Source organism: Elephas maximus, chromosome 23 (assembly GCF_024166365.1).
Source record: "Elephas maximus indicus isolate mEleMax1 chromosome 23, mEleMax1 primary haplotype, whole genome shotgun sequence".
NCBI lineage: Eukaryota > Metazoa > Chordata > Mammalia > Proboscidea > Elephantidae > Elephas > Elephas maximus.
Window position 1 is genome coordinate 28598585 of NC_064841.1, and position 14830 is coordinate 28613414.

Genomic DNA, 14830 nt, shown 5'->3' on the forward strand with positions numbered 1-14830 from the left:
TAGAAAAAACTCTTACAAGTGAATATTTTTCCTCATAATATTGACCGTTATAGATGGAGCTTAAAAATAATAATTCATTTTGTTCTTTGACTACAGTTTTCCCAAATCTTCTTTCAAACCATCGCTTTTTTTCTTTTTTTTTACAAAATTTTATGGCTCTCGAATTTCCTGTTATGTACTATATTTACATAAGAGAGGTTTAAATTTCAGTCAGAGACTTAAAAGAGCAGCTTTGAAAAATATTATCAGAATTTTGTTTATCCATGAAACAAGAGGTATGAATTAAAAGCATACTTGCCAATGTTATTACAGTTTTTAATAAAATGTTTAACACATTGGTTAACACTATCAGCATGTGGGAAATCTAGCCATACAACTGTATGTGGATTCGTAAAGTGTAGAATCTACTATGTAGAATTCTGTATCCCGACAGTTGATCTACTTTTCCTAAGAAAGTTGTGTGTTTTCTGAGATTTTGGTAAATAATATGTGTATTTCACTGCTGAAAGTGACGGCGGTGGGTTTTAGTATAGCTGAGGTTCCTACATGGTAACAAAGGCTTTCCTCGGGCTGCATAGGCCCCTGGTGGGCTGGGGCAGTGGTGCATTTATTAACACAAAACATCATATCCCATTATGTCAAATATTCTTTCTTGCTAATGAAACATGATCTGCTGCCATTATGGATTAAGTGGTGTCAAGTCATCTAAAAACACTCACTAAGGAAATGCTGCTTATTAAATTGATCTAGAACTCTCACCGAAACTCAGGCTGCATTTTAAGCAGATGGGGAAAATGAGGCCATCCAGAAGTGATGCTAAGAGAATCTTTGAATAAAGTAATGATCTTAAACTTGATTGGCCATCAGAATCTCTTGGGCATGTATTAAAAATGTGTATTCTCTGCCTCCAACCCCAGAGTTTCTGATGTAGTAAGTCTTGGATTGGATCCAGAAATCTTAACAAGAACCCTGGGTGACCCTGACAGCATTGGTCCACTTTGAGAAATGTGTTAAAGTTGTGTTGGCCCCATACCTGGCTAGAACTCAGGCCTGAAGAAGGCGTGTCTTAAGCAGGATGGCAAAGGTGAAACTCTGAAGTTGGAGCACTTTGCCCTTGAACCCACCTTAACTCTGTTTTTAATTCATTTTCTCTCTCCCCAAACACTCTACTTTTACGTGGCTTTACTATTGGGCCCCGTGAAACTGGCTTACGTGCCTCTGCATATATTTTTTTCCTTCTTTTCTCTCTGCCCGCCATTACACGTTAAATCTGGACACTGAGGTATCATGCCTAAGGTGGCAGTCAGATGGCCTGTTAACTATCCATGCTGAGGTGCCACGATGGCCAACACTTCAATGTGTGACTCTCCTAGGCATGTGTTCCTTTTAACAAAGGGCTCTAGGAAGGGTGCAGCCTTCACTGCAAGGGAGGAATCTCAAATGCTGAACTTCCAGACTCCCTGGCAGTACAGTGGAGGAGGTAATTTTTATATGTTCTGAACTCTCAGCAGGCCTTCTTGGTAAAATCCACTCTTTCCCAAAGAATGCACAGACTTATACGGAAGTTGAAGAGGACAGGATTGACCACAAAAGGTATCAAGAATGCTGAAAGTTAGTCTTCAGCTTTGATGTTCAAGGTATACAGTATCAAATTGGAAAAAAAAAAAAAAAAACTGGTTAATATCACCCACATCCACCAGACCCCAATATGACACTAACCTGAATCATAAAGCCAAGTCTAAGAATTTGCAGTGGGAAGTATCTCTTTCCAGAGGGAGGCTGTGCAGCCCCCAACAAAGTGCCCCAGAACCTGCCATAGGAACATGGAATCAAAAGTCACTCGTACTCTTCACTCAGTGACCCCGTTCCAATCCTTCTGGAGGCCAGAGCCCCGCATCTTAAGGGTTCGGCAAAGGGGGAGGTGTTACAAAGTGCGTATCAGGAAGGGTCAGGATGAACTTGGCCTTATTAATGCGCCACCCGATTTTTTTTTTTAATTTTTTGCTCATACTATGTGTTTTCAGTAATGGAAAGTATGCTGAATCATTAAGTGTGCCTGAAGTTTTGGTAGGTAATATGGTTTTTGTTTTATGTCTCATGCCACAAATTGTACCCTTGGAGTCCAGAGGTATATATGTATACCCCTCATGAACACAAATTCTACCCTAGAGGTACATATGTATACCAAATAAAATTTTTCAAAATTCATGGTTTTCCTACCAAAATTCAATGATTCAGCACCACTGCATACGATACCCTGTAAAAGCAGTAATTTGCAACATACTCCTGTTTTTTCCATTTCATACTATTGTATAGGGCCCTGCCTGCTGGCAGCACATACTGTCAATGGGCCAGAGGCTTCTCAATGAACCCCAGAAGTACAAAAAGTAAGTGGTAGCTATATATACCTTCGGTCCTGAGAGGGTTAAGAACAACAGCTCTGAGTTCTCAATATGGCCCTACTGCTATACCTTCGGTCCTGAGAGGGTTAAGAACAACAGCTCTGAGTTCTCAATATGGCCCTACTGCTTATTAGCTGTGTGACCTTTAGCAAGTTATACAAACTCTTTAGCCTTAGTTTACCATCCATAAAATGGGGAAGTAAATAGACATAAAAGAAGCACTCAATATATATCTATATTATTATCATATCATTAGTATTATTTATTATTAGCCCTCTTGGAAAACATTAGGAAGCTAAACTTGATGTTGGGATACATCAGCCTCTCTGCCGGGGTAGGAGCAGAAATAGTGGGAGAATTTACTCTACATCTTTTCTAGCCAAAGAGTATGTATACCTTTCTGAATTCATGGGCTATCAGCTAAATTAAGATATCCGTATTTGACTAATATTAAAAATATTAAAGATACTGCCTTTACACAGAAAACTCTTAATATTTGTCTCTATCAGTAATTTTTTAAATCGTAGGTTGTGATACAAATTGACTAGTGCTACCCACAGCCATATCTTTAGTTATCACATCACCATGCTTCCGTTCATTCATTCAAAAACAATTGTTGAGCACCTACTATGTACCAGGCACTGGCTAGCATGGTTATATAGGATACACTGGTAAGTACAAGAGAAAGGTAAAGTATTAATATACCATACCTTCCATTTTAGCATTCAGGACAATTCACTGATTCCCCCTTTCATGACACTTACATTTATGTCTCCATTCCAGATAATTCTTGAAGAAAGCTTGGCAAGCGCTGTCAAGGAGGCACAGAGCATGGCGAAGCTCAGGCACAGGTCAAGGACTTGAAGCGTTAAGTGGTACTCTTCATAGCATGGTGGGTCCACGCAGACTGATGGGAACTTTGCATATGGAAACGGAAAGGCCACTGCATAACCAAGGTAGTTGGTCCCCGCAATCCCTGAAAACGAGTAGAAGCAATATGGGCCAAGGAGAGCAGATTCCAAGGCTACTGCAAAATGAATTGGGCATCCCATCATGCTGAGAATCACAAAGATGAAACTGGCTTCCCACTAAAAATAAAGCAGAAACAAATTGTTACTTTCAGAACTATATATATATTACAAAAGCTTCCTAAAAATATGAAGAAAGAAAGATATGCCGGATATTAGCCTCTCCTACTGGGAAATAAAGGAGAAATGGGTTACAACCTTCCCTTTAGCTCCTGTATCTCCCCTCTGGTACACACAAAAGGAGAAAAACCGGACAGTCAACAGGGACAAGAAGGCAATCAATTCCATTTAACAACATCTGTTTATCTTTTTTATTTATCTTTTGTCATGGGTAGAAGAACTATGTTGGAAAAAAAAAAAAAAGATGAGTAACAGTATCTCTGCCCTCTTCTGGGGCTTTGCTTCTCAGGGTGTGGTCCCCTGGAAGCTGGTTAGAAGTGCAGAATCTCAGGCCTCACTCAGAACTACTGAATTAGAATCTGCATTTAACCAGATCCCCAGGTGATTCACACACATGTTAAAGTTTGAGAAGCACTACATGAGCCATAGGAAGAAAACCTATAACCAGATAAGGTAGCCTTTCTGTATCATAGGTTACCTGACTCGATACTGCCAAAACACATTATAGACTTTTTGTCCTTTTGGGGAGGGAGAGGTAACAAGGAAATTGGAAGGAGACCCCAAATTTAGGAGTTAAAACTTGAGGATACATTTTTAAAAGCAGAGGAGCTTATAGATCCTTCAAAATGATTACAGAAAAAAAAAAATTTTTTTTTTTTTTTATGCTGTAGCACTAACATTGTCTTCACCAAATGCAGTAACCATAGGAACTTGTAGAAAATGTTTGCAGCAGGAATCAGATAAAAGATATTCCATTAAAACTTTAGTTGATTACTGAAATCCAACATAGTAAGGCATCAATTAAAAATAGTTCAATTATAATTGGAACTCATGTTTTTATTTTATTTTTTTCTGATGCATCTGAACTAATAGTTATTTGACCTCCGAATCCACTCTACCTTCCTACTAGATGTCTATATATTTACCAGGTATCTCTGGGTCCACTCCCTGTGAGCCAGTATTAGAAGTACACCAGCCGTGATGGCCTGTGGGGGGAAAAATGGAAACATAACCTCCATGATAGAACGTACTTCCAGATAGAGTTCAATCTCTCCTACAGTTTGACAATTTTATCATGAACTAGAAGAAACAGCAAATGGCTAAATGGATTTATGACCCTGATCTCCTCCTCATCCATGGAAGAAACTCTAATTACAATGAGGAAAATAAGCCATCAGCGTCACAAGACAAAATTCATACAAGCTCGTGTTTGGATTCTGTGTGTTGCATTTGCCATCATGATTATAATCGCCACTGCTGTAAGGTATCAGCAAAATGGAAGCCTGGCTTTATAACCCTTACCATATGTGGTGTTTTTTTTGGATCAATTGTCTATTGTTCCTCTCTCTCACCAGTTGTTAAAATTGCACAAGGGAAGAACCAAAATGGAAACCTGTCACAGGACTCTGAAGCCACCCCAGCAGTGGCATTATCTTTTACCATTTGCTTTCTTTTGAGATTCTGCAGCCTCAGCCTGCTGGTAGAGTACAAATACACCATCCTTGTTTCTCCAGTAACAAAGATTATCATTACAATGAATTCATGATGTGGAATTTACTGTTCTGGGTGAAGTGGTGTCTGACTTTTCAAAGGAGAGTTTTTCTTTATAGCCCCTGTTGAAGGAAAAAGGCCCAAAGCACAGAATAGAAATAGCTAAACAAAGGAAGAAATGGGGTCAGCAGGATGGAACAATAGACAATGTTAAAAAAAAAAAAACCTCTGGGCTCATCTTTGATTCAACACCAGGTATGATGAAGGAGAACTTTGTGGTCATGGAGCCTGGAACTTGCTTATTCTCGATTCTTAAATCATTCGTTCTTAGTCAAGGAATGTCTTGAGGCTGAGAGAGAAAACTAGGAAGAGAGGCACTTAGAATAAGATATAGAATGTGGACAGGTCTAAAAATAGTACAATTTAGGTTTCTGACAGAGGAATAAGCATGGCTGTCTGTACAGTATCACAGTATCAACAAATTTAAGGAGGGAAAACATCAGAGCTTTTACAAATATAGTTTTGTGGTATTCTGTTTTTGTAGCTCTATGTTTGGCATATTTATTGTTTTGAAACCTAGCTTTTCATTTTCCTGGCATATTTTATTTTGAATGTTGGATTTAGAGAATTTGAGAGGGAGGAAAAAAATACACACGCATATACACTCACACAAAACTTCTCATGTAACTGAGCCTGAAATTCCAGACTTGGCATTGCCATGCCATACAACTCCCATGGACAAAAACAGAACCATCTGTAGTCGAAAGAGGTTCCTGGCTTGATTCTGCAAGAGGAAAGTTTCCAAGGAACCCTATGGAGGTTCAGCATAAATACTACAGCAAAACAGGGAAGTTATTAAGAGCAATTTTAACACCAATGCTGTGGCGTAAGCCTGGGCCTGTCTGTACTTTCAGAGGCAAAGCCCTCAATTTACACGTCACTCATAAAAAAAAGAAAACATAGGTGGTTAATCAGAGAGAAAAACTGAGGCAAGAAAAAAGCAAAGGAGAGGAAGCTGATGCTCCTCTGCTGGTGTAACTCCAAGGAGATGGCTGCCATTATCAGATGCTTGGATTCCAGGTTGCCTTAACTACTTTGGCAGGAGCTGTACCTTTCCTTCCAAAAGTTGGAAAATGCTGTAGAGTGGCAGTTGCCTGTTATTTTTGTGGTAGCTGCCAGCTTGAATTTTGTTTTGTTTACACACAACTTTGAAAAAGATCTTTCATGGAGTAAGCTGGAACATGAATGCAGTTCAGTAACTTGTCAAAGCCACCTGCGAATGAGGGCTCCAGAGCTGAGCATCTTCATCTTTTCTGGCACCCCACCGTGCAGTGGAGATAGAGCATGCATGGAGTACTTTCCCCCCAAGAGTCATAACCTTCTTCCCTTTCTTCCTATCTTTCTTTTTTAAAAATTGCTTCACTGTGGTAAAATTACATATAACAAAACATTTGTCAATTCAACATTTTTTACGTACAGTTCAGTGACATTTACTATATTCGGCCTGTTGTGCAACCATTACCACTCTTCATTTCCAAATTACCCCGCTACCCTTAAGAGAAGCTCAGTGCCCCGTAAGCAATGACTCTCTCTTCTTCCCTCTCACCAACCCTTGGTAACCACCGATAAACTTTGGTGTCTGTACATTTGCCTATTTTATAGAAGTGGGATCACACAATATTTGTCCTTTTGTGATTGACTTATGTTGCTCAGCATGATGTTTTCAAGGTTCATCCATGTCATAGCATGTATCAGGACTTCATTTCTCTTTATGGCTCAGCAATATTCCATTGTATGCACATCCCACATTTTGTTTATCCACATCTTGTTGATGGGCATTTAGGTTGTTTCTACCTCTTGACTACTGTGATTAGTGCTGCTATGAACGATGGTATATAAGTGTCTGTTTATTTTCCTGCTTTCAACTTTTCACGTCTTTTTGTTTTGTGTTTTTAAATTTATTTTTAGATAGGGAGGGAGAAAAGAATAAAAATATGACTGGAGGGCAGAGAAGGCAAGTCAAGTGGGAAAAGAAAATGTGAGAGGGGAGTGTCAGAGGGTATAATGTTTGGAAAAATAGGGCAGCCGAGCTGTGAGAAGCTGAGTTGTGGCGGGGGGGGGGGGGGGACTTAACAGTGTGTAGTGAAAGAGAAAGGCATAGGCCTGCACTCTGCTCCCTCGGCTCTTCTCCACACACTGTTGACCTGCTCTGTGTGCAGTGCCAGGACCGTGGCTTCAGTTTTGCAACATTTGCGGCTAATGCTTTTTTGCGTGGTGATTTTGAACTTTCCCACTAAATCTAAGTAAAGGACATGATTCCCAGAAACAGATGAATTGAAGGAAGTGGGCAGCTGTCACAACAGAAATAGAAACTTAGAGGGCTCATATTAATCAATCATAGTAATTAATTTATTCACTTACAAGCATCTATTGTGGGTCTGCTATGAACACCAGATGCAATAGGCACCGTGCAGATAAAATAATAAAAGTTAACATTTACTGAGTGCTTAAGAAAAATTTTTTTTTTTTTACTACATGCCAGGCAGTACACAAAGCACTTTATACATGTTAACTCGTTTAACACCTATAATGACCCTCTGATGTAGATATTGTCCCACTTAATAGACGAAGAATCCGAGGCACATAAACCTGTTGCCATCGAGTCAATTCTGACGCATAGGGACTCTACAGGGCACGGCAGAACTGCCCCGCTAGGGATCTCCAGCAGCAGGAGTGGCTGCTGGAGTCGAACTGCTGATGTTTTGGTTAGCTGCCGAACACTTAACTGCACACCACTAGGGCTCCCTGAGGCACACAGAGGTTAAATACCTTGAGCAATTGTGAGCCAATTGTACAAATAATGGTTCCAACTCTCAACGGAGTTTACAGTTCAGATGTGAAAATAATGCACATACAAGAATGTCCACAAAATAAGGCTAGAAGAGTGAGTGATTTTTATGGGAGGCGAGCTCAGTGACAAGATATGACCTCCAGGGAGAATGATAACTGACAAAGGCATCCTGAGGGAAACAGGATTGGAAGTAGAGTTGAAGGATGGGTGTGATTTCAAAAGGACATGGCAGAGGGAAGGCAGTCCAGGCAGAGGAAGCAGCATGTGCAAGGTCACGCGTGGGAGCCAGCGAGGACGGAGACAGGCTAGAGGATGGTTCTTGTCAAAGAGGAGTAGGAAATAACCTTGAAGACCATGTAACACCAGGATGATGGGGGCCTCAAGGTGCAGGCTAATGGGTCTGGACATTGGGGAAAATGAAGAAACACAAAAGGTTTTTGAGAAAGGAGCTAACCTGAACGATAACAGAGATTGAGAAAGATGAGCCTGGTTGCCATGTGCATGCTGAATTGGAAAAGGTAAGTCCTAGAGGTCTATGCAGGACCCTGGCCTTCAGACTTTTTTTAGCCTCTACCTACAGTAAGGAATACATTTTGCATCATGGCCTAAGTTATATGCATTTTTATATACAACCAAAATAATACTCATATTATGCATGATGCATTCTAATATTTTCTATTTTATTTAATTATTTTTGTAAATGCTGGTAGCCAGCTATCCAATAGATTGATTTTATGACCTACTAGTGGGTAGATTCCCACAGTTTGGTTATCAAAGTTACCTAGAGACAAAATTTGGGTGCGAGGTGGGGAGTGGTAAGGGGCAAAGGGCTGAGAGGGCTGCACAGTGACAGAGAGGAATGGACACATAGAGAGATGCATCACCGGAAAAATAGGAGCTACCTGGCAACTGATTGGGTATGATGGGATGCTAGAGGGCAGGGGGGTGAGGTGGCTTAGGGCATTGCTATCCAAAGTGCAATCCTAGGGCCAGCAGCTTCGACACCCCTTGGGAGCTTGTTAGAAAGGCAGAATCTCAGGCCCTACCCCGGACCTACTGAATCAGTCAGCATTTTAATAAGATCCCTGGGTGATTCACATACACTTTAAAGTGTGAGAAGCACTGGCTTAGAAGAAAGAATTGAGCCAAAAATCACTCAGGGTTTGCAGCTGGGTGTGTAAGACAATGACAGGGAAGTCAGGAGAAGAAAGTATTGGTTTTGGGGATAAGATGATTATTTTTGGACAAGCTGAGCTTAAATAAGCTTAGGATGTCTTGGTAAAAAATTGATCATTAGATGCACAGATAGGCAGACAGATAGATAGATGTCGTTGAGTCCACTCCAACTCATGATGACCTTATGTACAGCAGAACAAAATGTTGCTCGGTCCTGCACCATCCTCAAGGTTGCTGGCATGTTCATGTCTACCATTGCAGCTATTGTGTCAGTCCCCTCTCCCTCGCTGGCCCTCTACTTCACCAAGTATGATGTCCTCCTCAAGTGATTGATTCCTCTTGATGATGTGTCCAAAGCAAGCAAGTTGAGCAATGTTCTGTTGTGATCCATAAGGTTTTCATTGGCTGTTTTTCAGAAGTAGATTGCCAGAGCTTTTTCCTTCTAGTCTATCTTAGTCTGGAAGCTGCACTGAAATCTGTCCACCATGGGTGACTCTGCTGGTATTTGAAATACTGGTGGCATAGCTTCTAGCATCACAGCAACACACAAGACAACACAGTACGACAAACTGACAGGCAGGTGGTGGAACCAACCATTAAAAAACCGAAAAAAACCACCAAACCAGTTACTATCAATTCCAACTCATGGTGGCCTCACGTATTGCAGAGTACAACTGCGGTCCATAGAATTTTCAGGGCTGTGTCCTCTTGGGAGCAGGTTGCCAGGCTTTCTTCCACAGTGCTTCTGGCTGGGTTCAAACTGCCAATCTTCCGATTAGTAGTTGAGCTCTTAACCATTTGTGCCACCCAGGGACTCCTGAGTTGACCACTGGGTGGTTGGAAAACACAGGCTGTTAAAGCCAGAAGAGACTTGAACAATCCGGTCAACTAGGTGCTTCTCTAACAGATGGAGAAATTGAGGCCTGCATGGGTAAGTCTAGCCCTGACCTTTCTCCCAAGTTCCTGTCTCCAAACAGGGTTTTGGGTGCAGTGCTTCTGCTGTCATCGGCCAGGCACCTGGACCCTCCAGGCTTCAGTTCCTGCATTTAAACTTCCTGCAATTCAGCCTCTTGATCAGAGCTTGATCTGCAAGTCAGGTTTTCCAGGATTGAGCCGGACCTGAGTCCTTAAGACAGTATGATCTCCTCACAGCATACTTTGCAGCAGCTGATGTCTTTAAATAACCTGGCTCAGAAATTCCAGGAAAACTGCTTGTCATGTGGTTGTCAGAAGGAAGTTAGGAGAGTCTAAGGACCAATTTTGCGAAGAATTTACGAAGTCTTAAATGAAAGGCACCGAACAAATACAAAGCATGGTATCACATGTAAAAATCTACCTTTTAGAAGTCTCAGAAGGGATATTGAATCATTAGCAAAAGGAAATGTCAATATGATTGAAACATACAAATTATCTTTCTACCGGAGGAAGACACATTTTTTTGGAGAAAAGTTAAGAAGTGATTGACAAGAAAGGTTGTGGAATGAGTCAGAGACCTTTTGAAGCTGACCCTGATCAGATGGAGCTGTGGTTCACCAGGAAAAAAAAATATACGTATATCAGGTTGTTCCAAATATAGACATTATTGAAAGAGTGAGCATTTTTCTTTGCTTTCCTTCTCATGAGGACGTGTTCTTGCTTTAGTATAAATATCGGCTTGACCTTTAAGTCCTTGCAACCCAATCAGAGTTTTAACTCTATAAGGAATTCTGTACCACTAGAATGGAGAGCATGGGGCTTGTTCACTCATCCAACAATATTTATTGAACACCTAGCATGTGACTCGCTGTTCTAGGTACTGGAGACACAGTAGTAAATAGAAAAAAGTATTTCTGCCCTGTGCAATGTACATTTGGTGGTGGTAGAGGGTACAAGGAAACCCTGGTGGTGTAGTGGTTAAGTATTACAGCTGGTAACCAAACGGTCGTCAGTTTAAACCCGCCAGGTGCTCCTTGGAAACTCTATGCGTCAGTTCTACTCTGTCCTATAGGGTCGCTATGAGTCGGAATCGACTCAACAGCACTGGGTTTTTTTTTTTTACAAGGGACAAACAAATGATAAATGAATAAATTATATAGTATCTTAGAAAGTAATAAAGGCTATGGGAGAAAAATAAAGCAAGGGCATGAGAGACTGGGAATATCAGTGGATGGAGGGGCTTGGGGAAGTTGCAATTTTAAATAGGGCAGTGAGAGAAGGCCTCGGTGAGAAAGTGACATGTGATCAGAGAACTGAAGGAAGTTAGGAAGTGAGCCTTGGATAGGAAGAGGCTTCCGGAAGAATGAATGGCAGTGCAAAGGCCTGAGGCAGAAACACAGCTTGGTATGTTTCAGAGTTGGCAAGGAGGCCAGTGTGACAGAAGAAAAATGAGCTAAGGGAAGAATGGTAGAGGATGAGGTCCAGGAGCTAACAGGATGGGGAATTCAGGAGGCCATCAGGGAATGGGATGGGAAAGTGAGGCAGGTGGTAAGGTCTAGGAACAAAGGGACTGGACAGCAAATAGGGCACAAATGAAAGACGTGTTACTAACCAGCCTTTGTGTAATGCCTCAAAACTGGCAAAACTTTTTATTATGCAAGCTTGGTTCAAATTGTGTTTATTCTCACCAAGCATCTTGGGGTTACACAGTTTTACTTGGGCTTTCTTTAACTATAAATGTCCCTGTCATGGATTGAATTTTGTCCCCCCAAAATATGTGTCATCTTCGTTAGGCCATGATTCCCAGTATTGTGTGGTTGTCCTCCATTTTGTGATTGTAATTTTAGGTTAAAGAGGATTCACATGGGATTGTAAGGTCCTTACTAAGGTCACATCCCTGATCCAATGTAAAGGGAGTTTGCCTTGGGTATGGCCTACACCACCTTTTGTCTTACAAGAGATAAAAGGAAAGGGAAGTAAGCATAGAGGGGGGACTTCATACCACCAAGAAAGAAGCATCAGCAGCAGAGCATGTCCTTTGGACCAGAGGTTCCTGCATGGAAAAGCTTCTAGCCCAAGGGAAGATTGATGAGAAGGACCTTCCGACATTCCTCCAGAGCTGACAGAGAGAGAAAGCCTTCCCCTTGAGCTGATGCCCTGAATCTGGACTTTTAGCCTACTAGACTGTGAGAAAATAAATTTCTCTTTATTAAAGCCATCCACTTGTGGTATTTCTGTTATGGCAGGACTAGATGACTAAGACGGTCCCCACTTTAAAACTAAAGGCAATAAGGAACTGGGTGACTAAGGGTCCAGCTCCTGACTGACCACATTGAAGAACATCAAAGACAAAACTTGAGCACAGATCCACCTCCCCAAACGCTAGCTCTCTGCACTTCCTGATGTTGCCACTCCTGAAATCAATTATCCACCAACTAGCTATGTGTTCAAGACCTGTCATATCATTTCCCTGGACCTAATTGGCAAAACGGATGTTTGGCCTAGAACAAGCCTCAGTTGAATAATCTGAGCCTCTAATCAAATCACCGACATCCGTTAAATGTATAGTAAAACCTGTGAAAGCCAGAACCTGTGTAAGGCCGAAACCTGCCAGAGAAGGAAAAGTCAAATATTTCCCACTAATAGAGAGCTATAGAAAAGTAGTAACACTGCACCCTGTCAAAGGCGGAAAACTTGTGGGACCCAGAAAAACAAGATAGTCCCGGGGAGCTCTGGCTCTCACAGGTGTCAGTGTATAATGACAGAATCTGCAGGATATACAGAGAGTTACAAGAAAGGAATGAAGGGTTGGACCGTAATACTTTGGGTCTGTTGTGAAAACAGAATTAAAAAAATTAAATAGAAAATACAAGGATAGGTGTTGTTTTGTGTAACTTTTGTTGCATGCTGTTGTTGTTGTTAGTTTCCATTGAGTCAGTTCTGACTCCTGGCTACCTCATGTGTGCAGAGTAGTGCTATATCTCATAGAGTTTTCAAGGCTGTGACCTTTTGGAAGCAGATCACCAGACCTGTCTTCCAAGGTGCCTCTGAGTGTTCAAACCACAAACCTTTTAGTTAGCCGCTGAGTGCTTAACTGTTTGCACCACTAGAGTTCCTTCTTTGATTATCCCAGAAAAACAAGCCAAACCCATTGCCGTTGAGTCGATTCCTACTTACAGTGATCGTATGGGACAGAGAACTGCCCCATACGGTTTCCAAGGAGCAGCTGTGGATTTGAACTGCTGACCTTTTGGTTAGCAGCTGAGCTCTTAACCACTATGCCACCAGGGCTCCTATTTGATTACAGTAGGTCGGCAGTTCATATTCGCCAGGTGCTCCTTGGAAACTCTATGGGGCAGCTCTACTCTGTCCTTTGGGGTTGCTACGAGTCGGAACTGACTCGATGGCACTGGGTTTTTATATATGATAAAACAATATTAAGAAATATCCTATATTTAAAATGCAACAAATAGAAATCCATCTTCTAAGGTTAATTCGCATTCGGCTGGCAACAAAAGGTTGGCAGTTCGAATTCACCAGCCACTCCTTAGAAACTGTGGGGGTGGTTCTACTTTGTCCTATAAGGTCACTAGGACTTCGAATCAACTCAATGGCAACCGGTTTGTTTTTTTTTTCTTTTTTAAGGTGAATTCAAGGGGCCCTGGTTGTACAAATGCTTAAGCCCTCAGCTGCTAACCGAAAGGTTGGCGGTTCAAAATTACACAGCCTCTCTGAAGGAGAAAGACCTGGCAATCTTCTCCCATAAATATTACAGCCAAGAAAACCCTACGGGGCAGTTCTCTCTCACATGGGTTGCTATGAGTCAGAATTGACTCAACAGTACCTAACAATGACAACAAGGTGAATTCTGATTTTCCGTAGAATTTTGACTTCTTAAATTGTTGGATAATTCAAAAAGAACATCATATCCTGTTTTCCCTCCTTTCTGTCCTCCTTTCCTCCATCCTTCTTTGTCTTCCTCCCTTCCCTTTCTCAATATATGCAGTGAAATATTTTCCTACCAAAGCTCCATTCCAGATGGGACAAGCAATCTGAACGCTCCATCCTGTGAACCAAAGCTTGTAAGAAAAGACGGGGAAGAAAGCCATGACTCCAGAGAACACACTGAGACTGCCCAGAGTAACGAGAGTCTGGCCGGCAGCCTGGTATAGGCCCTTCATTTTCCTCTTTTGCTTGAGTCCTTCGTGTCAAAGATGCTTTGTAACAAAAACATAAGGATATGATGGCCTCAATAAACAGAGATTTCTTGGAGATGGTAGCCATGACACGTGTGGACTGTTGACTTACTTGGAAACATGATCCCATTTGTTTCCTCAAAGGTAATAAACTGTAATAAATTAATCCTTGCCATATATTTGACACAATAAAATCTAGTACTAGTTTATTTCAGAGAGAGAGAAAAAAAAAAATCATTCCTTGTTTTGGAGTCACCACCTTCATTCCCTTCATCTGCCTATTCCTGGGAGTAACCACTTCCTGGCTTAATCAGATTCAAACGTTTGCTGACTGAGCTAATTGTTTCTCAACTCAACCTGCCTGGTGGTTGTAGCATAATGCCAACAAACATCCTTTGTGCACAATACATCCACATTCCCAGCACAATTTCCCATAAAGCAAAGTAAAAATAAGCACTCTAATCACTTTTACTTTAATTTCAATGATTTAAAGCAAAATCCAACCCCCCCCCAACTCCGTCAATTCTCCAAAGTTTAATTCTACTGTAAGTCTTTTTGAATTTTTGGATAATGATTTTTGATATGGCTTCATCCCCAAACAGCCACAAGCTCCATTATGGAGTTCTGTGTTTTTTTTTCTAAACAGGCTTC

At 41.3% G+C, this 14830-nt stretch overlaps 1 protein-coding gene across 1 annotated transcript; it reads right to left on the minus strand.

Moving 5' to 3' along the window:
• Positions 1-351: 351 nt before the first annotated feature.
• TMEM212 (transmembrane protein 212) lies at positions 352-14605 on the minus strand. Its single transcript, XM_049867483.1, has 4 exons — positions 14006-14605; positions 4477-4536; positions 3167-3490; positions 352-1810 (listed from the first exon to the last, which is right to left on the minus strand). Exons 1-4 carry the CDS (start codon positions 14162-14164, stop codon positions 1739-1741), a joined length of 615 nt encoding a protein of 204 aa, XP_049723440.1. The 5' UTR covers positions 14165-14605; the 3' UTR covers positions 352-1738.
• Positions 14606-14830: the final 225 nt, after the last annotated feature.